The 26,691-nt window shown below is 44.2% G+C and overlaps 1 protein-coding gene across 4 annotated transcripts in view; it reads right to left on the bottom strand.

Moving 5' to 3' along the window:
• Positions 1-3,648: 3,648 nt before the first annotated feature.
• LOC106576328 (acyl-CoA synthetase short chain family member 3) overlaps positions 3,649-26,691 on the bottom strand; it is a 37,896-nt gene continuing 14,853 nt past the window's right edge. For 3 of the 4 annotated variants that reach the window (XM_045699936.1, XM_045699938.1, XM_045699937.1), the window contains 7 exons: positions 12,996-13,091; positions 10,336-10,399; positions 6,869-6,950; positions 5,888-6,010; positions 4,881-4,980; positions 4,578-4,753; positions 3,649-4,203 (listed from right to left, as the gene is read on the bottom strand). In XM_045699936.1, the coding sequence (XP_045555892.1) occupies positions 4,120-4,203; positions 4,578-4,753; positions 4,881-4,980; positions 5,888-6,010; positions 6,869-6,950; positions 10,336-10,399; positions 12,996-13,091 (725 nt within the window). In that variant the 3' untranslated portion in view covers positions 3,649-4,119. Of the gene's footprint in view, positions 4,204-4,577; positions 4,754-4,880; positions 5,009-5,887; positions 6,011-6,868; positions 6,951-10,335; positions 10,400-12,995; positions 13,092-26,691 lie in introns of those variants that run through there. The other variant, XR_006760150.1, reaches the window with a different exon arrangement.

Below are 26,691 nucleotides of genomic sequence, written 5' to 3'. Positions count from 1 at the left end.
TGTCCATTTTTTATTCATTGCTAATTGTATTTTGGTCAAAACTAAGTGGTGATCAAACAAATTTTCATTGCCAATAAAAAAATACTGTCAGTGAAGTAAGTAGCTGTTGAAATGAATATTTTTCACTGATTGCTTCACTTCAGAGCTCTAGTATGAAGAGTTCATTCATCATATTAAACTATAAGATATAAACTAAACATGACAATTATTTTATTTAACTAGGCAAGTCCATTAAGAACAAATTCTTATTTACAATGATGACCTACCGGGGACAGGGGCTGGGATTTAAAAAAAATATGACAAAACACACATCAAAACACACATTATTAACATATCAATGTATCAACAAGGTAGATTGGATGATAGATGCAGGATGTGGAACACCAGAATATCCACTCCAGAGCTCAGTTCTGGCATCATTAGTGCTTTAAGCAATATTCCGTTGACTGCTAAATGGTTATGTTATCATAGTAATATGAAGGGATTTTGATTTGTACGGTTGGAGTTTGTTGAAGTCTGTAAGTAGGTATAAAGTAAGCTTCAGTAATAGTGTTAAAATGTTGACAGCATGAGGATTTAACCCAAACTGAAGCTAAGTTATGAGGTGGGAGACCCTTCCAGCAACTGCAGGGGCCTGTTCAGGAGGACATAACGTAACAGAATGTTCAGATAGAAATGTATTGTGTAGAACAAAAATTATTGTCTATCAGATGGAATAGGGAATCGTGTCAACTCTATTCAGTCTATTTCTAACTACAATGTTCAGTGTTTAACGTACCCGAATACACCCAGGGCTCAGATGTTTTCCTGGACCCAAATTGCTTACAGGTCAAATGCAGCCTTTTTTAAAATCTCAATATCAAATCATTTCTGGTTAACAATTAAGTACATTACTGTAATTGTTTTCAATCAAAAAAGAAACCGAAATACCTTAGCAAAAAGCAATTCCTCAAGCAAGACTTTTGCTAGGACTGTCTGGGAGTGGTCTGAGTGGGAATGGGAAATGGTTGTTATTGGCAGAGGTTTAGAACTCTCTTATTGATCTATAAAGTAATTTACTGCCTGGCAGGCCAAAACTCAATCCCACCAAAACAGGATGACATTTCAGGCAGTCTTTTCAAACAGCTCTTACACTAAAAGGGCATTATCATTTTCACAATATTATTCCAACCTCATAGTGTGGAAATATTAAACAAAGGAAAATCAGTTTGACTGCACTGGGCCTTCAATAGACCAATAAAGAGAGTTTCAAACCTCTCTGCCAATAACCTGCAAGTTTTCAGGTTACATAAATATATCCCTCCTATTAGGCCTGTCCAGTTAGGCCCCTCACTCAGACCACTCCCAGACAGCTATGTTTGTTTATTTTTAACCATTTTAATTGAGATGAATCACAGTAAGGCACATAACTTTTACTCAGACATTTTTTAAAAGGTTGCATTGGACCTTTAAAATCACTTTCAACTGAGATTCTGTGAGATCCACCCTTAAACTTTTTTTGCCAATGGAGATGTCGCTTCTATAAATAATTAACACAATGCATGATGGCTATTTGAACAATATTGGCACAGAGTTTCTAAACCCAGAGGCGTAACGTCGTGAGTCTTCTGGGAAAGGTGGTTGTAGAATTTAAACGGCTATTTTCTGGATTTTGATAATTAGCGGGTTTCGGCATAATTCTGCTCTGCGAGTGTAACCGATGTGAAATGGCTAGCTAGTTAGCGGTGGTGCGCGCTAATAGCATTTCAATCGGTGACGTCACTCACTCTGAGACCTTGAAGTAGTTGTTCCCCTTGCTCTGCAAGGGCCGCGGCTTTAGTGGAGCGATGGGTAACGATGCTTCGTGGGAGGCAGTTGTAGATGTGTGCAGAGGGTCCCTGGTTCGAGCCCAGGTATGGGCGAGGAGAGGGACAGAAGATAAACTGTTACACGTGCATTATTTGGTGTTTTACGTTGTACACGAAGGATATTTTTGCAGAATTCTGCATGCAGTCTCAATTTGGTGTTTGTCCCATTTTGTGAATTCTTGTTTGGTGAGCGGACCCCAGACCTCACAACCACAAAGGGCAATGGGTTCTATAACTGATTCAAGTATTTTTTGCCAGATCCTAATTGGTATTTCGAATTTGATGTTCCTTTTGATGGCATAGAATGCCCTTCTTGCCTTGTCTCAGATCGTTCACAGCTTTGTGGAAGTTACCTGTGGTGCTGATGTTTAGGCCAAGGTATGTATAGTTTTTTGTGTGCTCTAGGGCAACGGTGTCTAGATGGAATTTGTATTTGTGGCCCTGGCGACTGGACCTTTTTTGGAACACCATTATTTTGATCTTACTGAGATTTACTGTCAGGGCCCAGGTCTGGCAGAATCTGTGCAGAAGATCTAGTTGTTGCTGTAGGCCCTCCTTGGTTGGTGACAGAAGCACCAGATCATCAGCAAACAGTAGACATTTGACTTCAGATTCTAGTAGGGTGAGGCCGGGTGCTGCAGATTGTTCTAGTGCCCTCGCCAATTCGTTGATATATATGTTGGAGAGGGTGGGCTTAAGCTGCATCCCTGTCTCACCCCACGGCCCTGTGGGAAGAAATGTGTGTTTGACTATTTTAACCACACACACTTGTTGTTTGTGTACATGGATTTTATAATGTTGTATGTTTTTCCCCCAACACCACTTTCCATCAATTTGTATAGCCTCTCCCTCCCTCCTCCCAGTGTCACTCGCTCACATTACAGCCCCTCCCCCGCATGCTAGAGCAGCACCTCTCTCTCTCCCTCCTCTCACACTTTATCAGCTCATGTTAATAAAGTAGCTTAAAAAATGACTTCTGCTGCTTCCCTCACTCGGATCGGGTCTGAATCCGACCAGGTCTATATGCAACGGATCTAGTTTTCCTCGGGTCCGTTTGTAACGGTCTCTATAATTTGTTTTATTATTTATGCATATCAGGTCCAGGTGGGAAAGCCACAGGCCCATTTCTTGAAGACCTCTACTGCCTTTCATTTGACGCCTGCACATGCGCAGTTCGGCGCGACACAGCCATTAGACCAGATGATATCGGCTACAAAGTGTGATCTAGGATTTCTATTGGAAAGGCAGTTTCTGCCCATCTTCATTATGTACCATCTTTGATATTGGTACCCATTACTGGTAACACCATGAGGATATGACAAACAGGCTTTAAACTGCATAGCGGTTGTTTTGGTGGAGTCGGAGGTGAAACTGAGTTAGAGCTGTAAAATGCACAAGCGTCTCCTGGCGTTATACCTAAAGTGGACATTGCCATTGGCTGCACGAAGTCACATTAAGAGAAATACCATGCAGCCTTGTTTACAAGTTTGAACACTGGAATGTGCGATGTAATCTACACCTTGATTAGGCTGATAGAAATCCTCATTTTATTTGAATGATTTTCAATTTGAGAGTCAGTATTTCTATATAGCCTACTTTCTCCTTCTGAACTTCTAACGCCAGTGGGACGGGTGTGGCTTTGTGACAATGATCAAGAGCAGCTGCTCACCAATTTGACAGCTCCAACGCAGTTACACCTCCGACACCACCAAAACAGCTATGCGGGTGTCGGCTATCGCCGGTTAACACTTGATCTGATTGAATCTAGGCCTTACTCAGAGAATTGAAAGTATACTGTAGCTATACCAAGTTTTTTCACATTTTATTTCACAGTAGTAAATATACTGCAAATTTTCACAATATTGTTAACCACTGTTCAAGGTCTACAGTACATACCACCAAGTTATTTCATGTCAGTTCTTGTCCTGGCTATTCAATGTCACCCCCACACAGAGGTAGTGGCACCCATCTCTCAGAATGACTGTTCCCTTTGGGTAATGTTAAACGGCGTAACTGTTAAGTCTACAATTGGGAGTGTCTTCAGTGGAATAGTGAAGATACACAGTGACCGGTTTGCAAACCTGCTTGTGCTGCTGTTGTGCCATGTTCGTTGTCACGCCAACGAAAGTCAGAGGAGTTGGCTAAAGTACATACAGCTCTTGCGACCTGCCTGTTTTCTGTCTAGTTAGAGGAACAGTTGTAGTCCACCCTTCATGGTAGACTCTGCACTGTCTGCAGCCCAGGTGGAGGGTTAGAGCAGGAGGTTAGAGAGTCACTGTCCAGCGGGTCTCAGCTCCTGTTTCACCATCCTCTCAATGTCCTTGTACACATCTGGGTCCTCAATGGTAGGGGATATCTGTGGAGATGGACAGTCTTCCATACTACTAGTAGCAATATTTTCTTTCCATTTCTGTTTAAATCTTATTACATCGTGAGTGAATTTCATCTTTCATATAATCCTCAAACTTTTATTCAATTTGTCGGTATGAATGAAATTGATCTAACACCTGCTCGCCTGATAATTGGCAGCTGTACAGGAATAATAATCCAGTGCTATTACTGGTGAATAATTGCCTCTGTCTTCCAGAACCAAAAAAACAGTTTTATTTATTAATATGCAGCCATTCCTCAAAGCGTGCCTGAATACTTCAGATTCTAATTGTTGTTGGCTTCAATCCAAGTACAGTATTGACAAGCATTGACATGGTGGGTGAATGTGTGGTGAGTTACCGTGTATGGCTTCCCATTGACCAGGTTAGCCAGGGAGGAGCGGGGGATCTTCCCAGAGCGGGTCTTTGGGAGACCTCTGACAATCAGCACCTTCCTGAAAGCAGCCACTGGTCCGATGGTCTCTCTGACCAGGCTCACCATCTCCTTCACCACGTCTCCCTGGCTCTTCTTTAGGTCTGAGACAGACCCAGATACACAGGTGTTTGACTTTCTATAACCCCACTCACAGGAATGTTGGATCCCCAAATTGCTCCATTAAATGGACCTTTGTCCTGTATCTCTCTGGGTAACTGTGTCTCTTACCGTCTCTGAGAACACACAGAGCCAGGGGGACGTGACCCTTCAGGGAGTCCTCCAGACCCACCACAGCACAGTCCACCACCCCGGGGTGCAGCAGGACAGACTGGAACACACTTGTAGGGTCAGCATTCCTGAACAGTCCCATTACAAGTCAGAATGTTGAAAAAACTTCATTTTAACTTATTTTACCTGTTGTCTGCCGGTTTTGTCCCTATGTCGGAGGTAATCTGATACAACATATCCACAGGGAACAGTGGAGGCTGCTGAGGGGAGGACGGATCACAATAATGGCTGGAACGGAGTGAATGTAATGGCATCAAACACAGGGAAACCATGTATGTTGTATTTGATACCATTCCACTGATTCCGCTCCAGTCATTACCACGAGTCTGTTCTCCCCAATTAAGGTGTCATGAACCTCCTGTGACAGGGAAGTGTTATCAACCCAACCTTCACTGGTACAGTGGTCTGTATATTGGTTTGTACTTCTGCTTTTCATTATTCAATACTGATGCAATTCACACGTGACAAACACTTGCACAATATGGCAGAGCCTAACCGAACCACAGACCAAACGGCAAACACTTTCAGCTGATTGTGAGGAAATGAGACCCTAAAGGCGCCGGGTAAACAACACTTTCCTGTGGATACCTTATCTCCACCTCCAACAGGACCAACAGCATGTACAACCTGGAAAGTAACTGTAAATAGCATTTCATTCAACATTCTGGCTTGTAGAGACAGTCTTTTTTAGGGTAACTTTGGTCAGACTGAAAATCCATGGAGTAACCATGGCAACAGTCTGACGTTTCGGTATTGTAACACTCAGAGATGTTACAATACATTTCTGGTCAGGTTACATGGAGAAACCTTTTTTCCTAATGACATTTCTACTCCAGTCATTAGCTATGGGTTTCCACCGTGTGGCTGACACAGACACCAAATCACAAGGGAATAACAGGTAGGTTCATATCCATGCAATCTGGACCTATTAGTCTCTCCGCTCATACCTCTTCCAGTGCCCCTGTCGACAACCTGTGGCCCGCCACGTTGATGACATCATCAGAGCGAGACATGATGTACAGGAAACCCTCCTCATCCACGTAGCCTGCGTCCATGGTGTCATAGAAACCCTAAGGTAAAAGAGCAGGTAATGACTGACATTCTGATAAAATCACCACTCTAGTGTAGGTCACTTTTGGGTGTTTTTGTTCTGTTATCTACACTGAGTGTACAAAACATTGGGAACACCTTCCTAATATTGAGTTGCCCTCAGAACAGAGTAAATTCATCGGCCATGGACTCTACAAGGTGTCGAATAGCGTTTCCCATGTTGACTCTAATGCTTCCCACAGTTGTGTCAAGTTGGCTGGATGTCCTTTGGGTGGTGGACCATTCTTGATACAAACGGGAAACTGTTGGGCGTGAAAAATCCAGCAGCGTTGCAGTTCTTGAAACACTAACCAGTGTGCCTGGCACCTAATACCATACCCCATTCAAAGGCACTTTAAATATTTTGTCTTGCCCATTCACCCTCTGAATGGCATACATACATAATCCATGTCTCAATTGTCTCAAGGCTTAAAAATCCTTCTTTAACCTGTCTCCTCCCCTTCATCTACACTGATTGAAGTGGATTTAACAAGTGACATGAACAAGGGATCATAGCTTTCACCTGGATTCACCTGGTCAGTCTATGTGATGGAAAGAGCAGGTGTTCCTAATGTTTTGTGCACACAGTATATAATCATACAGTACATTTGAGCCACTAGATGGCATCACTGGCCAGCAAAAAATCCATCCACGTACCTGTCCCATGATTTACATGGTATTTAAAGTTTAAATCTATAATCCAAAGTCATTATGCATATTGGTAAGTATGTGACAAATCCAAAGCAATGAACACACACACACACACACACACCACAGTAACGTGGTGAATTATTATCTGATGCTAAAACATGAATAAGATCTAAGGTGAGATAACCTACAGGGAACTTGGTGAAGTAGATCTCCTTGAAAAGCTCCTGGTTCTGCCACAGAGATAAAGCTGCTCCTGGTGGTAGTGGCAGCCTGGAGGAGAGGAGAGACAGAGGGTGTGTGTACAGTCGTGGCCAAAAGTTTTGAGAATGACACAAATATTAATTTTCACAAAGTCTGCTGCCTCAGTTTGTATGATGGCAATTTGCATATACTCCAGAATGTTATGAAGAGTGATCAGATGAATTGCAATTAATTGCAAAGTCCCTCTTTGCCATGCAAATGAAATGAATCCCCCAAAAACATTTCCACTGCATTTCATCCCTGCCACAAAAGGACCAGCTGACATCATGTCAGTGATTCTCTCGTTAACACAGGTGTGAGTGTTGACGAGGACAAGGCTGGAGATCACTCTGTCATGCTGATTGAGTTCGAATAACAGACTGGGAGCTTCAAAACGAGGGTGGTGCTTGGAATCATTGTTCCTCTGTCAACCATGGTTAACTGCAAGGAAACACGTGCCGTCATCATTGCTTTGCACAAAAAGGGCTTCACAGGCAAGGATATTGCTGCCAGTAAGTTTGCACCTAAATCAACCATTTATCGGATCATCAAGAACTTCAAGGAGAGCGGTTCAATTGTTGTGAAGAAGGCTTCAGGATGCCCAAGAAAGTCCAGCAAGCGCCAGGACCGTCTCCTAAAGTTGATTCAGCTGCGGGATCGAGGCACCACCAGTACAGAGTTTGCTCAGGAATGGCAGCAGTCAGGTGTGAGTGCATCTGCACGCACAGTGAGGCGAAGACTTTTGGAGGATGGCCTGGTGTCAAGAAGGGCAGCAAAGAAGCCACTTCTCTCCAGGAAAAACATCAGAGACAGACTGATATTCTGCAAAAGGTACAGGGATTGGATTGCTGAGGACTGGGGTAAAGTCATTTTCTCTGATGAATCCCCTTTCCGATTGTTTGGGGCATTCGGAAAAAAGCTTGTCTGGAGAAGACAAGGTGAGCGCTACCATCAGTCCTGTGTCATGCCAACAGTAAAGCATCCTGAGACCATTCATGTGTGGGGTTGCTTCTCAGCCAAGGGAGTGGGCTCACTCACAATTTTGCCTAAGAACACAGCCATGAATAAAGAATGGTACCAACACATCCTCCAAGAGCAACTTCTCCCAACCATCCAGGAACACTTTGGTGACGAACAATGACTTTTCCAGCATGATGGAGCACCTTGCCATAAGGCAAAAGTGATAACTAAGTGGCTCGAGGAACAAAGCATCGATATTTAGGGTCCATGGCCTGGAAACTCCCCTGCCATTAATCCCATTGGGAACTTGTGGTCAATCCTCAAGAGGCGTGTGGACAAACAAAACCCCACAAATTCTGACAAACTCCAAGCATTGATTATGCAAGAATGGGCTACCATCAGTCGGGTTGTGGCCCAGAAGTTAATTGACAGCATGCCAGGGCGGATTGCAGAGGTCTTGAAAAAGAAGGGTCAACACTGCAAATATTGACTCTTTGCATCAACTTCATGTAATTGTCAATCAAAGCCTTTGACACTTATGAAATGCTTGTAATTATACTTCAGTATTCCATAGTAACATCTGACAAAAATATCTAAAGACACTGAAGCAGCAAACTTTGTGGAAATGAATATTTGTGTAATTCTCTAAACTTTTGGCCACGACTGTATGGTAGTGTGAGAGAGAGACTAGTGTCTGACATGAAACAGACAGCAGCAGTGAGAGAGGTGACCGAGGGACAGCTGGATCCCCAGGCCAATCACGGTGAGGACTATTACAGTGGCACAGAGGGAAGAAAGAGGAATACTTTGTGATGCTACAAATAACATCCAACAACAACTTGAGCTAATAACAAATGCTACAAAACAACAGTTGTCTTCTCTTACCCATGAAGCCATGATCACAATACACCCCCCCCGACATTAAGATGTCTGAGGCACTGTTTTTCTATGGGGAGATAAGATACTGTAGGATATCTAAACGCGTATAATACTTTGGGTTTAGCAAGTGTCTAAATTAGAAAGATAAGCCTGTCAGTCTATAAGGTTTATAACAGAGCTAGGGGGCTGAAGTAGTGTATACTATTACACTACACCTTAGTGGGTTCAGACATGGAGCCCAGTGTCTGCTGGGCCTGACCTGACCCTCCGTGTCAACACACACACAGGTATAGGGTGACTGAGTATCTGAGCCTTTGTTTACCCAGGGTCACTCTCAATCACCCCCAAATGTTCTTGAGAGGGTCATCCAAGTTCAAGCCCTGTCCGCATCACACCCGTTTACAAAGCAGCATGTTTGTGTACTGTAGTTGCATCAAGAACAAATAACATTTGAACAAAATTGGAATAGATTTTTTTTAAAGTCTGTACTGTTGGTGAGAGTATAGAAGCTTTCCCTGTCTGTCTTGACTGCAGCCAGATCTAGGGCACCGCTGGTATTGCTCTAGCCCGGAGAGGAAATGAACAAACCAAGACCTAATAATGTTCCATGGTTCAACCGCCTGCATTTATATCCTAATGAGGCTGTCACCCTTTTTTGAATGCACTTCCACACACAGACACAAAACAGCCTTTGAAGCAACAAACCAAATTCAATTAGGGCACTAATGCTTTTTCTTAGCGCATGAGATTCTCGCCACCCAAAGGCAATAACAATGCCTAAGGTTCATTTACACAATGCACTATAAGAAAATACTTTTGATGCCTCCATCTTGACTCTGGAAGAGAGATTCTCCATTATCAATTCACCTCAGAGCTAAAGGTGTTAGTTCTTAAACAGAGAAAAGGGTTGGTTATAAGAGTTGCGGCTATTTGTTCTCTGATGAAAAGCTCCATAGCAGCTTGGGCTGAATCCATTGTAATCCACCTTGTTGGTGCAGAAACAGTGGCAGCAATAACAATGAGGTGGCGAATGGAAGATGGGAGTGATTTCCAGGTAACAGGCTCACAGATAAGAGCACAATGGGGAGGAAGGACTGAAGTGCCCTCGCCGTGACCCGGCTCACACAATCAGCTCCCAAACACACACACACACACACACACACACACACACACACACACACACACACACACACACACACACACACACACACACACACACACACTTCTCTCTCTCGTTCTCTCTCAGGTCCTGAGGGAGCTAATACAGTGGAGACCTATCTGTATGGAGACGGTGGTGCTGCATGTAGCCCTGGGTGATGTAAAAATGTTTCGTATGATCGTTTCAAAGTAAATTATTTCCATAAAACAATTCCACCCTCCTATTTGAACAGATATAAAACATGACTTATTTTACTGTGCTCAAGTTTCTAAAAGTGACAGACTCACACACAATCTCCCTGTGTATTTATCCCTGATGCAGAGACAGAAAGGTTTGCTTCTCCAGGTGACATAGGCAGTATAACAGAATGACTTAGCTGCTCACAGAGGTGTGGCCATGACCATGCGGCTGGCTTACCTCACCACAATATTTCCCAGGGTCCTTGGCATCACCTCCTGCATATCATCGTCGATCACTGTGACTAGAGAAGAGAGAGGTGCATAGAAATCTGATTTATACGGCTTATATTTCAGCAGTGGGCAATGTGGGATGTCAAAATGTGGGTTGCTCTAAAGTTCAACCATTGTACTGACGGTGTGTGTTTTTTCTTTTCCCAAGCGAATATGCCTGGACTCCTCTCACACATGCCCATATTAAAACAATTATAGTGTGACATTAATACCTTTTTGCATTTTACAACTACATGTAACTGATTACAGTTGCAGTGCCTGAAAAGCAGTGTCTCTCTCTGCATACTGGTCAGGTAAATTGACTGTGACATTTCAGAACATTTGGGATAGTTCCAGAGGCGTCATGCCAATAGGGGGCACGTGCCCCCTCATATTTGTCCTGTTTAAAAAATACATATTTTGTTTTTGTAAAAGTTTTGTTGTTGTTTCTCTGGAATACTACTAGCCACCTAGAAATGTTATGAAGTTGGCTTTAGCTAGCCTAGATAGCTTCACAATCTCCCAACCTCCCAACTAGCTACTAAGAAGCCATTTCAGGCTATCAATCAAGTTAGCTAATTTGTCTATCAACACTACGTGACCAAGTATGTGGACATCTGCTCATCGAACATCTCATTCCAAAATCATGGGCATTAATATGCTACAACAGCCTCCATTCTTCTGGGAAGGCTTTCCACTAGATGTTGGAACATTGCTGTGGGAACTTGCACTGATGATGGGCGATTGGGCCTGGCTCGCAGTCAGCGTTCCAATTCATCCCAAAGGAGTTTAATGGGGTTGAGGTTAGGGCTCTGTGCAGGCCAGTCAAGTTCTTCCACACCAATCTCGACAAACCATTTCTGTATGGACCTCGCTTTGTGCATGGGGGCATTGTCATGCTGAAACAGGAGAGGGCCATCCCCCAAACTGTTGCCATAAAGTTGAAAGCACAGAATTGTCTAGAATGTCATTGTATGCTGCAGAGTTAAGATTTCCCTTCACTGGAACTAAGGGGCCTAGCCCGAACCATGAAAAACTGCCCCAGACCATTATTCCTTCTCCACAAAACTTTACAGTTTGCACTATGCATTCGGGCAGGTATTCTCCTGGCATCCGCCAAGCGCAATTCATCACTCCAGAGAACGCGTTTCCACTGCTCCAAAGTCCAATGGCGGCGAGCTTTACACCACTCCAGCCCGACGCTTGGCATTGCGCATGGTGATCTTAGGCTTGTGTGCGGCTGCTCGGCCATGGAAACCCATTTCATGAAGCTACCAACAAACAGTTATTGTGCTGACGTTGCTTCCAGAGGCAGTTTGGAACTCGGTAGTGAGTGTTGCAAGCGAGGACCGATGATTTTTATGCGCTATGCGCCTCATCACTTGGCGGTCCCGTTCTGTCAGCTTGTGTGGCCTACTACTTCAGGGCTGAGACGTTGTTGCTCCTAGACGTTTCCACATCACAATAACAGAACTTACAGTTGACCGGGGCAGCTCTAGCAGGGCAGAAACTTGACGAACTGACTTGTTGGAAAGGTGGCATCCTATGACGGTGCCACGTTGAAAGTCAATGAGCTCAGGCCTCCAGAGTGGTGCAGCGGTCTAAGACACGGCATTGAAGTGCTTAAGGCGTCACTACAGACCCGGGTTCGACACAAGGCTGTGTCACAACCTGCCGGGATCGGGAGTCCCATAGGGTGGCACACAATTGGCCCAGTGTTGTCTGGGTTAGGGGAGGGTTTCGCCGGGGGTCTTTACTTGGCTCATCGCTCTCTAGCGACTCCTTGTGGGCGGGCCGGGCGCCTGCAGGCTGACTTCAGTCGCCAGTTGAACAGTGTTTCCTCAGACACATTGGTGCAGCTGGCTTCCAGGTTAAGCGGGCGGGTGTTAAGAAACGCAGTTTGGCGGGTCATGTTTCGGAGAATGCATTACTCGACCTTCGCCTCTCCTGAGCCCGTTGGGGAGTTGCAGCGATGAGACAAGATCGTAATTGGATCGCAATTGGATATCACGAAATTGGGGAGAAAAACAATGGCACAGGTCTAGCCATTCTACTGCCAATGTTTGTCTGTGGAGATTGCACAGCTGTGTGCTCAATTTTATACACCTAGCAGCAACGAGTGTGGCTGAAATAGCTGAATCCACAAATTTGAAGGGGTGTCTGCATACTTTTGTATATATAGTGTACCTTCAGTTGCATGCCTGCTGGCAAGGTTGGTAGACTTTAGAATAGCAAGCAATTATTAATTTACTGAATAAGATTCACATTCCTTTCAATCATTTACCCGGATTTTAGCAGAGATGCAGATAAGTATATTTAGTTTCTTTAAAAAAATAACCACCAGTCAGCAGGATACAGACAGCTCCAGAGGTTTTTCTGCTTAGATATGCAGAAAAATATAAAATTTTTACATAAAATTAAGCATAACGATTATGGCTAGATTGCAGGAAAAAGCTGTTTCAGGTGTTAGAAAAATGCTAAATTCTCCAACTTCCGGATGGGGGTCCTAGCCCCACTCAGGACCAGCCCCCAGTCATCCTCACGTACTGTGTGCCTCCTCAGACTTTTTGGGTGCATGACACCCCTGGATAGTTCTGCTCTAATGAAAAGAGACAGGTTAGTTCTCACCATTGTATCCTGGAACGGGTTTGCCAGCCTGACCAGCAGGGGGAGACAGGGAGTTTCCCAGACCAATACAGGAGGACGTGATGGCTGAGCCACTCTCTGATGAAAGGAGAGAGGGAGAAAGAGGACAGAGGGCATACAGGGTGAGATCATTAAGACTTTACACTTTTACTGCCACAACTCATGCAACTTCCACAATACTCTCTTATCTCTGCAACACACATGCACTTTATAAACACACATTCACACGTGCGTACACACACACATAGAAACATATGCACGCATGCAAGCGCGTTGTCCTCAAAGATCAATGTAACGTCAGAATTTCAACTTTTCCCCACACAACCATAAAAAGTTTTACAGAATGTGCAAAAGGGAACAAATTATTCAAACTTTGTGGAACAAAAGTCAGTTTCATGCATGACTAGAAATAAAATGGTTTGTGATTGGCAGGCATGTCATCAAAACTGTGGTTGAGCCCTGTGTTCTTTCTGTGAGCACAGTCAACCTACATTACCAGAACTATGACAGTTCCTATGGGCTCTCTGACTCACACAACCAACCTCCACTCTACACAGCTGCTCCACTTTCCACTGAGATATCTCGGTCTATTCTGTCTCCAGTCACGTGCCCACACATCAACACTACAGCCCTGGTTCCAACCTAAATACAGCAGAACAATCACAGAGGTGACATCACACATGGGAGGCTCTGATGGAGGATAGGAGAAGAGAATTGTCACCACCGCAAATAGTTTCTTGCTAGATCCTCATCATTGTATCCTGTTGTCATGGGGATATCTGAATGTGAGAGCACTCTAACCTACTTCACTTTCTTAGCTACCTTTTTGGACTAAACTTCTATCCATATCATAAGGCATTCTTTGCTTGGAGGGGGGGTTTTGACTGTGATGGAGATGTCGCAGAACATCCCAGATCAACGGAGGGAGAGAAATGAATCCTCCTCTAGCCACCAGGGCAGTGCCCTCTGAACTGGAGATGTTCTGCACCTCTCAGGGCTCATTAATCATCAGCAGGTTAATCACTCCCTGTAGACTTCAAAGCCCTTCTACCTCCGGCCAACGCTGACAGCCAACGCTGAGGTCTCCCCCAATAGGAGACACAGAAGGTTGACCTTTGTCTGCCCCGGTCTCACATACCTGGTCAAAATTCAGGGCCTATCAGCCGGTGGCCTCAGCCACCTCAGTGACCAATGACAACAAACCAGCCACTGTTCTGCTTCCTCCTCGAGTGTGGAAGCAGGGAGATGACATGGTGTAGTAGGCCTGCCTTATGTTTACAGCTCTGTTATATATATATATATATATGTAGATAGAGATCAATAAACCTGTGCAGAGTAGCTGTGTGTGTCTGCTCAGCCCACATAAAGATCAGTGCAGAAACGGCAGATTCTAGCAACACATGTAGACCGTGACAGACCTCTCTAAATGGGAACATGTGAGGATTACACAATAAACCCACTGAGCTGTGGCAGCAGTGTTGTGTTTAAATTCACGCTGTTAGCTGCAGTCGTTGTAATTGCGGCGTAGATTTCAGACAGCAATTAAAGCCGGAACAGAGATGAGCAGAGACAACCAATATAATGGCCCAGTATAATTGCGCTTGCCGATTAAACACTTAGAAGGAAAACAATGCCGAGGGCTTAACGGTGTTCTTACATAACCAGGTACATTTGGGCTGTTAGTAGATACTAGAGCACAGAGAATAAAACACCTTGGAACATCTCTGGGTTTGCACCACTACCCAATTCCATGGGAAAAGTATAGATCTACAGTGCTTTATTAATTGATTGTTAACCAATCTTTGATCTTTGTTTCAAATACTTTCATTTTGTCCCGTGTTCTTCATCATGTTTAAGGGGCAGCAGTAGGCTAGAGGTGAGAGAGGCAGACCAGCAGCCAGAAGGTTTCTGGTTCCAAGCAACACAAAAATGGGAATGGAACTGAATTGGAAGGCTACCGGACTCTGTCTGATCCCATGTAACATCGCCTGTTGTTGTGCCCTTGAGCAAGGCACTTAACCCCCAACAATTGCTCTCAATCAAGGGGTGCTGCACTGCTGCTAACCTTATCCTCTCAACGTGTCTGTGTTAGAGGTCTTCACGGGTCCACCTGAACTTGAATAAACTGGACCTGACTTAGGACCCGAGCGGTTTGGTCCGTTGAGATCCGGGTCTCCTTTTTATTTATGATTGGGCTTTTCGGATCCGGGTCCAACCTCTAGACTGTGTGTATCTGGGAGTGTTGAGGAAGACAGAAAGCACATTTCCATTCTAACCAATGGACAATAATTTAACATGCTGCGTACTGCAATAGCCTTGAAAAACAGAGCTGTTTTTATTCCAGCGAGTGGAAGGAAGGCCTATTAATATGCCACTGCACTGCTTAGTTCTCCATACTTTGAGTGTTCTTAAACAGCAAGGCTACGCTAAGCACGGGAAAAAACAATCCCCATGGCACATTCAAAACACTGAAGCAGGACGTTATCGTTATATTCCCAATGACAGGTCAAATTGCCTAATTCAAACAAGCAGAGTCGACTGAGCAAGGCTCCGGATGTCCACCAGAGAGAGGGATACTGAGAGGAAATCAGTGTGAAAACAGGTTTAGACATGGACGAGTGGTGAAAGAGGTGGGTTCTCGCTCGATCTCTCTCTATCTCAGTGGTCAGATATCAGTACGCAAGCAAATCAATCTTCTCCAGACAGACGGATCTGTTGTGTCTGTGGTGGTGAGAGGCTGCTTGAGAGTGATGAATTAAGGGACACTGTGAGGACATGCAGGAGAGAAGGGGAGGTAAGGGGAGAGGAGGGGAGGTAGCATTGTGCCCTTTCATACCAGGGTGCCGTCAAAAAGCCAAGCGTCATCACTGGTCTGTCTGTACAGACACAGAGCCACACAATTTGTTCTGGGATCTCTGACATATAAACACTCATGAATCTGCTCCCAGAACCACCTTGACTAGCTCTTCTCTGTAATCTCACATCCATTTTTGCACACAGAAGCACAAACACACAGAAGCAAGCATACACACAGAATATTGAGTCAGACAACTATCTGGCCATTCCTGTCCTACATCTGACCCTTCGCACATGTCAGGAGTCAAATCTCAGGGGGCAGACTGTGTGTGTGTGTGTGTGTGTGTGTGTGTGTGTGTGTGTGTGTGTGTGTGTGTGTGTGTGTTTCTGTGAGTCTATGCCTGCGTCTGTGTGTGGAGAGAGCGGGGGGATTGGGTTGTCCCGATGTGTGGTTGCTGGGGTAACTTTGGGTTGTCCTGGTGATGTGTGGTTGCTGGGGTAACTCTAAGTCAGAGGATGACCGTGATCAGACAGCAGGCCCTAGGTCAGCAGACCCCTACTGGGGCAGAGCTAAGAGAGAGAGAGGAGATGGCAAACATTCCTGCAGCACTGTCCTACCTCTCATCTCTCTACTGACCTGTCTGAACCAATAGACCAGTATAAAGAAAACCCTGGATTGAGTAGGTGTGTCAAAACTTTTGACTGGTACTGTATATACACACACACACACACACACACACGCTATGTGATAATTTAATGTATTCCGTTCTATTTTGGATTAGAGTATATTATAAACTTGTTAGTTTGAGTATATTGTTATATATGATGCACAATTACTTGTTTACTGTTCTAATTACATTGGTAAACAGTTTAAAATAACAATAAGGTTGGGACCTCCCGAGTGGCGCAGCGGTCTAAGGCACTGTGTCGCCTTGGTAGAGGCGTTACTACAGACCCGGGTTCATTTAAGGCCTGAGGGGGTGTGGCCATATACCACACCCCCTCAGGCCTTATTGCTTAAATGTAGAGTAACTTTCTCAGGCCCTGGCTTGACAGGTGTGTCCCAGACAGGACCACTCTTACAGAACATTAGCATATCTGTTTTAGAGCTTCAATAAGAGCCCATCGAGTCCTGTCCAGACAGTCTGACAACCTCCCAGCCAGCAGTGAGCTGAGGTGCCAGACTGGGGCAGAGCTACAGCACTGCTGGTTAATAACCCTTCTGGTTGGAGCAGCTGTACCTGGGAGGGAGGGAACCTCCATGGAGGTCACAGCTGCTGCTCAGTTCTGGATCACACAGGCATGTGACAGACATGCACAAACTTACGTACGCAGATGAACAGGTAGAGGAGTAGAAAGGGAAACTGCCGTCACACCTGCTCTAATAGCATCTCAAATTCCTCTCCCTCAAACCCACAGTGGAATGTTCACGCATACACATTTTCTCATTACAAAATGACCTCTGTAATAAGAAACACCAGCTTTACGGGCCCATGGAGTTTAAACAAGGCAGAGCTAGCTAACAGCCGACAGAAAACCACTCTGCTTGAGGAGCAAATGACACTGGCAGCCTCTAGTGAGAGGCTAACACACACACACACACACACACACACACACACACACACACACACACACACACACACACACACACACACACACACACACACACACACACACACACACACACACACACACACACACACACACACACACACACACAGTCTCGGAGGAGAGCCAGGCTGTAATTACGCTTGCGGCCTCGCCTACCACGAGCCTCTTAATGAGCCAGTCTGTGGGACGGGAGCCATATGGTAATGAGTGACACGCCACACAAATCCACAGGTGGGCACAGAAAACAAGGAAAGGTTGGCCAAAGGAAGGGCGTTCATCTGAAAATAGATTGTGTATGTAATGTGTATCTGGGTAGTAGGGTAAACAATGTACACATTAGGTATTTTTATTTGGCTGCAATCCTTTGAATTATCTGGTAATGGGATGTAGTCTTATAGCTTTAGATAAGGGGACCAAGTAGGTGTCCATTACACCATAGCTGTACGTTACCCTTGTAGCATAACCATAACATGGGAGGAGATACTGCCACTAACCTAGGCCCTGTTGGGAGGTGAAACATGTTAACAAACTTCAAGTCCCATACCCATGCAGTTACTTGAGGTTGCGTCCACTGGAAATGCAGTGAAGTTACGTCGCCATCCATAATAAGCGTTAAGCTGTGTAGTTAAGGTTTCCTCTTAACTTCCTGACTCTCTGGTGCATTAATCATGTTGGAATTTAGAGCCTCAAATGCCAAGTACAAAGCTACTGGTTTTCATGTTGGTGAGGAGGCTGCTTAGAGGAGGCTGTGTGAACACATGGTGGCATTGACCCATAGACAGGACTGGCCAGGAGAATAAACTCTCTAACTCTACAGTCAGAATGAGATCGAGAAAGAAACACCGTAGTTGTAAAGGAAAGTCATTATTTCTAAACCTCATTTGCTGCAAAACGTAGGATCCTGTTTCTAACTGCACTTTCATTTACAGCCTCACAAAGGTTTATTTAATTGCAATTCATTATGCACCCATTTGCGTAATATCACAGTCTAGTACTTAATTGTTCAGCTTCTGTTCCCCCTCTCTGTGTGATGATTACCAAATGTGTCTTCCTATCAGAGAACAGACGTCTTGTGTTCTGCTCCTAGACATATTTCACCAATGTTCACCAATGTTACAATGAACCTTTGTACTGAGACAGAGCTTAAAAGGAAATAACCTTTAGCTGGTCATGTCCCTGGGCTGGAGCTTGGGCTACAGGGGCTGGACAGAGGGGGGACAGAGACCCAGCCGCCTGCCCTCCCTGCGTCTCTAGTCGCTGCCTCCCATCAGCCACTTCACCCTGGTGAGCCAAACCCTGCCAACTGGAAATATTCTGGTTGCCCGGCAACACTGACGACATCAGCAACCTTCATCATCAGCCGTCCCTCCAACCCCAGGCACTTGGGTCTTAAAATAGCGACACAGATTATTATCAGGCTTCAAAATAGCAGACATTTTCTCTGTTTTCTTTCTGCATAGATAGGGGAAAATGAGCCAGTATTCAGACAGATTTGGATAAAGGGGTGGGGGTCAGAGACTGCTGTGGGTGTCTGGCTGAAGTTAAAAGATGTGACTGTCTGTGAAGTAACAGAAATGGAGACAGAGTGAATACTCTTGATAGGGGCGATAGAGAGGGGAGAGTGAAAGAGAGCGAGAATGATTGAAACGCAAAATGTATCAGCGAATCAGCTGACAGCGTGTGTGTCTGAGTGTACATGACAGTAACGAGTGCACAAATCACTTCTACTTTATATCAGTAAAGTCATCTTAGCCACTTGCCCTGCAAAATGACTTTTGATTTTGGAAGAAAAAAAACACACAAAAAAAACAAATTCAAAGCCAAATTGGTCAATCAGTCAAACTCTGCCTGTAAGCTTGTTGACATAATTGAAATATGCTGTTCATATGAGATCACTGACAAGTTAGACACATTTAGCTGAGACTAATCAGAGGCATCATTTAGTAGAAGAGTTTGAAGCGAACTGTTGATGTGCCGTGCCATTTTGATCAAACACAATTAAGAGGAACATATTTCTCACACTTATTATCGCTGTTCAGTAGACGCAACACTCCTGCAGTGACAGACGAGAGAGAATGCTGCTCAGAACACCTGCCCCTTTGTAAAAACTAATTTACAGTTCTTTGAAGGCTGAAGGAGGAAAGGAACACTTGTATCCACGACTGTACTGAAGCCTCTCTACTCATATCTACTCTGTCTGTCATTTCATTACAAACAACACGGCCTCCTACAGTAGTTCCACTGTGAGTTCCTACTGTTTGAAACCCAGGGCCCACAGTACATGTGAGGAGTTCCCTGGGTGGTCAAGGCGAGGCAGAGACACTGCCCCTGGCTCTCTGTGATGATACAGTTTGACACACAGCAGTGGTACATAACTTCACTAGGTTTGCTCCAGGGTAGAGAGAAGCCCAGGAAATGACCAGGGACTGCTGCTTTCAAGCTGTGAAACATTTCATTTTCTCAGATGGAAGGCAGGCGGCCTTTACAGAGCATGAATTCTTTGAATACTATTTCACTCTGATTCTAGATCAGTGATCTGGCAGACAGCCTCTTCCATTCAGATCATCTTCCACCACCTCAATACTGACTCTAGATCAGTGGTCTGAAAGTGGTCAGACCACAGAATTATATCTTAATTTAATAGGATCTCTATGGGTCAGACAGCCTCTCTTTGTGTTGACTTCTAATTCAGATTACCACACATCGCCCACCCGCCTTTAAAATCTCCATCTCTCTGAGCCTTCATTCCTGCTGATTTTCATGCCATCGATTTCAGCTTTCCTTTGCTGAATATTACATTGGAAAGAGATTACAGGGCGTGTTGTGGAATGATTTGTGAAAAACCTAAGAGTAATTGATTTTGTTCAATTTGTATCCATTTTGCAGGGAGCTAGTAGATCAGCCTGGGTAGGCTCAACAGTAAAGCCCCTGGATGGAGACTGCATGACTGCATTTGAAGGACAAATCTTTACAGGCATCTTACATTCTTTATAAATAAGTGGAAGTGTGTGATGGTTTATTCAACAAACAACTGTCTATGGAATGCATTCCAAAGGAGTTGTACTTTGATTTCCGAGAATGTCTTAAACTTAGATTTGTGAGGACCCACCCAAACGTTTCAAAAGTAACATGTTTGGAATAATACCAATAACTGTGTTGTTTCTTAAATAATGTGTTTTTTCAGTGATCTCGGGATTACTGCAAGAACATTATGCATTAAAATGTACAATCCTCTCCAGAACCCTAGGCTGCAAGCCAATGTCAACCTGCACCATAGTTAGGATTTTGCCATCAGTGCAGTTCGCCTTCCTCTTCTCGTGAGAAGACAAGACTGGGGCTGATAAATGGGTTTGATGGATCACCTGTCACAGAGAGGTTGAAGCACAGTGTGCTGAAATCCTTAGATGACATGTGACTTAATCCAGTACAGGAGGGAGAAATCAGAAACGTACTGCCACAGCCTATCAGGTTCTTCCACAGGACTTAATTATGCATGCCTTCTCCCCGAATCAAAATGAAATCACTGCAGAGGTTTCATTTTCCAGCTGTCAATATAAAGGGAAATGTTTTAGCCCAAAGTTTGGGGCACATTTCTAAACCTCTGACAGAAACTCTGATGCTCTAGAAGGCTTGTGTGACAATGGAGAACAGAACATGCCTGCACCTTCCTCATCTCTCACAATAACACAGACTGCTCACATTCATTATGGTCTCTTTAACATATTGAGTCTGTCTGAGTTCTGTCTATTCTGTCTCACACACACACCCACATGCACACACACACACTGAGCCCAGGGTGAGAGGGGACTTTTGGTTATTGTCAGAGACAGACTCCTCTACTCTCCAGTGAACAGGTTGAGAACTGCAGGCCTTTATTCCCAGTAATGGCTTTGAGGTTAGTGCTGCCGCCAATCACACAGCCTGCAGTAGATGAAGCTCCCTGGTCTGGACTGCACTAGCACCACAGAGAAGCTGGGAAGGTGCCAGGGTTATTATTCCAACTCAATCTATCAGCAGTCTGAGGTTTGACTGAACTTCAGCGAACCATAGGCGGACAGTGTGAAGGAATCCTATCATACCCCTCAGGGCTAGGACTGACAGAGAGAGCACCAAGGATATGCTCTGAGAATCAGCCTGTCGTCTCTGATAAACCTCACATCAACACCACAACCATGGAGAAGAACCACCTCCTAGGAGAGTTAAAGAGCCAGAAAGGAACTGGGTGCGGACACACACACACAGACACACATACACAAAGAGAATGGATGAGCTAGACACAAAGGACAAGCTGGGGAAGGAAGGAGTCTTTTGAAGAGACATCCAGACTGAAAGATGTCTCATAAACCCATCCTCTGAGATCCGTGCTGGACAGGCTCTGAGACTCTCCTGCAAACAGGAAGAGCACAAGAGGAGACAGTACCGAGACAGTCAGTGGCTTTACACTCATCTGAACGTGTGTGTGTGTGTGTGTGTGTGTGTGTGTGTGTGTGTGTGGATATGTGTTTGTATTCGTGTGTGTGTGTATGTGTGCCTGTGTAGCATCTGGCCGTTCAGATCACACTGTACCAGCCAACCAGTAGGAGGCAGTCTTTGATCTATCTGCTCACTGTGGAAACTGTGTGTGTGTGTGTGTGTGTGTGTGTGTGTGTGTGTGTGTGTGTGTGTGTGTGTGTGTGTGTGTCAGGGCCACACGCTGGGATGTCAATCACTCATCCCCCCTCATCCCCCATTGGCCCCTCAGAGCAGATTTACACCCTTGCCAAAAAGCCTTACATAATAAGGCCTGTGTGGCGTGCCTGCTAAAACAGCACTCATGACTGATCAGTGAAATATGAGGAGAGTGGAATCAAAGAGAGGAGTCAATTCCATTTCAACTCTGTTAGCGCTAGTGGAATTAACTGAGGTTCAATTGGTCACATTTCCTCTGTTTTTCCAGTTCACCAGCTGCATTTAAATTCTTCGGATATCAACTGGAATTTAAATGGAATTGACCTTAACTCTGGGGCAAAGCACCATCGATTTCAGGCAAAACGATGCACTGCTACAGGTTTCCATATACACTGACGATACCAAACATTAAGAACACCTGCTCTTTCCATGACAGACTGACCAGGTGAATCGAGGTGAAAGCTATAATCCCTTATTGATGGCACTTGTTAAATACACTTCAATCAGTGTAGATGAATGGGGGGAGACAGGTTAAAGAAGGATTTTCAAGCCTTGAGACAATCGAGTTGGATTGGATTGTTTATGTCATTCAGAGGGTGAATGGGCAACACAAAATATTTAAGTGCCTTTGAATGTGGTATGGTAGTAGGTACCAGGCGCACCGGTTTGTGTCAAGAACTGGAACGCTGCTGTTTCTTTCCAGGCTCAACAGTTTCCCATGTGTATCTAAAATGGTCCATCACTCAAAGGACATCCAGCCAACTTGACACAACTGTGGGAAGCATTGGAGTCAACATGGGCCAGCATCCCAGTGGAACGCTTTTGAGACCTTGTAGAGTCCATGACCCGAATAATTAAGGCCGTTCTGAGGGCAAAAGGGGATGCAACTAGGGCTGTTATGGTGACCGTATTACTGCCAGACCGGCGGTCACAAGTCATGATAGCAGTCAAATTCCATGTGACCGTTTAGTCACGCTGATTAGGCTCTGATGCTGCTGATGGTCATTAGTAGCCTACCAAACTTGTTAACTGCCTGGTACTCAGCATTCTATTGTCCCTCGAATCACTCTGACATATATGCAAATGTGATCAAAAGTTTAATCAAACACTTCAAGAGGGCCCATGAGCTCATGTTGCCAATATTTCTATAGGCTATGTAATTGCGTGAGAAAGCAGAGTGATGGCCTCTATTACAAAGAGGAGGATCCCAACAGCTTTCTATAGGCTCGGCCAACTATATTTATTTCTCAACTTTCCTAAAATGAAGCACTCTTTACAACAGGAGTGTAGCCTACCTGGCTGGCATGAAAATGATCCACAGGAAAAGCGTCTTCCATTCGCTATTTAAGTGCATAGATGACATGTATTTTTTTCCGCTGCCCCTGTTTCGATACAGGTGCATGATAATGGTCCATTCTAAATCAAAACAAATGTCACACATATATTATTTAGTATATGTAAAGTGTGAATGAATTATATATGCATATGTTATCACTTGTGAATGAAGCCCAGCGTAAGGCAAAAAACAGTGCATGCGTTTTTTTGCGTCTTTTTCAAATCATAGTCCCACACCTCATGTAGCCTAGCCCATAGACCTATATGTTTTGATAAGGATTGTATCACAACTAAAGTGGCCAAATAACTTCTTAAAGTGAAGCTCGTTAATCCGCTTTACAACGGGTGTAGAGCTTAACTGACGACATACGCAGCACGTGAGTTTCAAGTTTGCGGAATAATATTTTCACTATAAAAATGCACCTTTATAATAAAAGCATTACATGCACAAAACGCATTTGTGGTCACTTTTGAGAATGGTATCTTTCCGCTAATGAAACATTTGCGCTTATAGCCTACTGCCGTGTGCGCATTACTGAGCTCATAATGTGAAGAAATAGCCTAATAGTTTATCAACATTTTAAGCTAAACATTTGTTGTGTGAAGCTCATTGCTTAAAACAGTTTTTGTTGATGCTAGTGGTTGTATTAATTTATAGCATCCCGCAATTGTCCCAGAGTATTTATTGCACAGAATAGGTCAACTTTTGTACTATGGGTGATAGTAGATTGACATAGGCTAGTGCTTTTGCTGTTCGTTAGGCCTACTCATGTTGGCTGATGAAAAGTAAATGTGGACAGTTCCTCCAATATCTTCAATATGCGCCTCGGAATTGGATAAGGACGCACGCAGTTGCGTCCCCGATGTGTCTGTCTTAACCTGTTGGGGATAGGGGGCAGTATTTGCACGGCCGGATAAAAAACGTACCCGATTTAATGTGCTTTCACCGAAAAGCTATTTTAAAATCGGACATAGCGATTGCATAAAGGAGTTCTGTATCTATAATTCTTAAAATAATTGTTATGTTTTTTGTGAATGTTTATCGTGAGTAATTTAGTAAATTCACCGGAAGTGTTCGGTGGGAATGCTAGTCACATGCTAATGTAAAAAGCTGGTTTTTGATAGAAATATGAACTTGATTGAACAAAACATGTATGTATTGTATAACATAATGTCCTAGGAGTGTCATCTGATGAAGATCATCAAAGGTTAGTGCTGCATTTAGCTGTGGTTTTGGTTTTTGTGACATTATATGCTAGCTTGAAAAATGGGTGTCTGATTATTTCTGGCTGGGTACTCTGCTGACATAATCTAATGTTTTGCTTTCGTTGTAAAGCCTTTTTGAAATCGGACAGTGTGGTTAGATTAACGAGAGTCTTGTCTTTAAAATGGTGTAAAATAGTCATATGTTTGAGAAATTGAAGTAATAGCATTTCTAAGGTATTTGAATATCGCGCCACGGGATTCCACGCTTGCTTGTAGCAGGTGAGAAAGACCCGATCACATTATAGCCATGTGAGTGAGAGGTGCTTCGGCAAGGGCACAATGGCTACTGGCCACAAAAGTCATGGATTGTTTTAGGGGGCATTACGGCCACACAAAGGGGATGCAGCTGGGAAATTCAAGGCATTATCAAGTGTTTGTCAACTTGTGAATGAGAGACTGATGAAGTGTGTACAGCCTGCACAAAAAACAAAGCAGAGATCATGCCTTCCATGCAATTCTTTTGAAATCATCATTAGTCACATCATGCAGCCTTAGAATGTATTAAAAATCAGAACCTATGGCACAACATTTGTATCACAACTAAAGTTACATAAATAACTCTAAATTAAGCATATAGAAGTACCTGTTTCTTTGCTAATCGCTCAGCACAGAATAGCCGCATGTGCGCACTACCTTAAATTGTTTGGAGAAAATATCCATTCTATTTTATTCAGCTTTGTTCAATTGTATTTTTTATACTATGAAATAATACCACGGAATTCTAAGCAAATCTTGTCTGCTAAATGAACTAGTGTAGCCCACAGCCATATGGCATAGCCAGATCAGGACCTAACATAAAGACAACTTAGAGTATGATATCCTGTTCTTCTGAAATAGACTACATTTTCTTAATATCGTGTTTCTTTAGACTGGTCTAAAATAAATAATGCATTTATTGTGAAGGTGTAGGCTATATTAAATGGATGTTAAACTTTTTTGAAATGTAGATGTTCCAAAGGTCTACATCAGTGGCTTGTAGGCTATGCATGAAAGCCAGGAGATGCTAAATGTGTTTGTCACAGCGTATCTGTTTCACCTGTCTTTGTGATTGTCTCTACCCCCCTCCAGGTGTCGCCCATCTTCCCCATTATTCCCAGTGAACTTATACAATATGAGCCTTCCTTCGTCTTTTCAGATGACCATTACGTTGCTTTGGTTTTCTCAAAAGCCTATATATACACTGAGTATACCAAACATGAGGAATACCTTTCTAACATTGAGTTGCACCTAAACTGTGGCGGTCATTCAATTTCATCAACCGGTGATTGTCAAGCAAATAACTGCCGGTCTCACGGTAATTGACCGTTAATTAAAATAAATTGTCAAGGCTCAGGCAGAGGTCAGTAGTCCAGAGCAGAGTCCGAAAGGTACAGAACGGCATGCAGGCATCAGGGTCAGGGCAGGCAGAGGTCAGTAATCCAGGGTGGTATAACAAGGTACAGAACGGCAGGCAAGCATCAGGGTCAGGGCAGGCAGAGGTCAGTAATCCAGGGTGGTATAACAAGGTATAGAACGACAGGCAAGCATCAGGGTCAGGGCAGGCAGAGGTCAGTAATCCAGGGTGGTATAACAAGGTATAGAACGACAGGCAGGCATCAGGGTCAGGGCAGGCAGAGGTCAGTAATCCAGGGTGGTATAACAAGGTACAGAACGACAGGCAAGCATCAGGGTCAGGGCAGGCAGAGGTCAGTAATCCAGGGTGGTATAACAAGGTACAGAACGGCAGGCAGGCATCAGGGTCAGGGCAGGCAGAGGTCAGTAATCCAGGGTGGTATAACAAGGTACAGAACGGCAGGCAAGCATCAGGGTCAGGGCAGGCAGAGGTCAGTAATCCAGGGTGGTATAACAAGGTACAGAACAACAGGCAAGCATCAGGGTCAGGGCAGGCAGAGGTCAGTAATCCAGGGTGGTATAACAAGGTACAGAACGACAGGCAAGCATCAGGGTCAGGGCAGGCAGAGGTCAGTAATCCAGGGTGGTATAACAAGGTATAGAACGACAG

The sequence above is a fragment of the Salmo salar genome, chromosome ssa17 (assembly GCF_905237065.1).
Source record: "Salmo salar chromosome ssa17, Ssal_v3.1, whole genome shotgun sequence".
NCBI classification, from domain to species: Eukaryota; Metazoa; Chordata; class Actinopteri; order Salmoniformes; family Salmonidae; genus Salmo; species Salmo salar.
The sequence above is the reverse complement of the archived record's forward strand: the minus strand, read 5'-3'. Positions and strand labels throughout refer to the sequence as shown.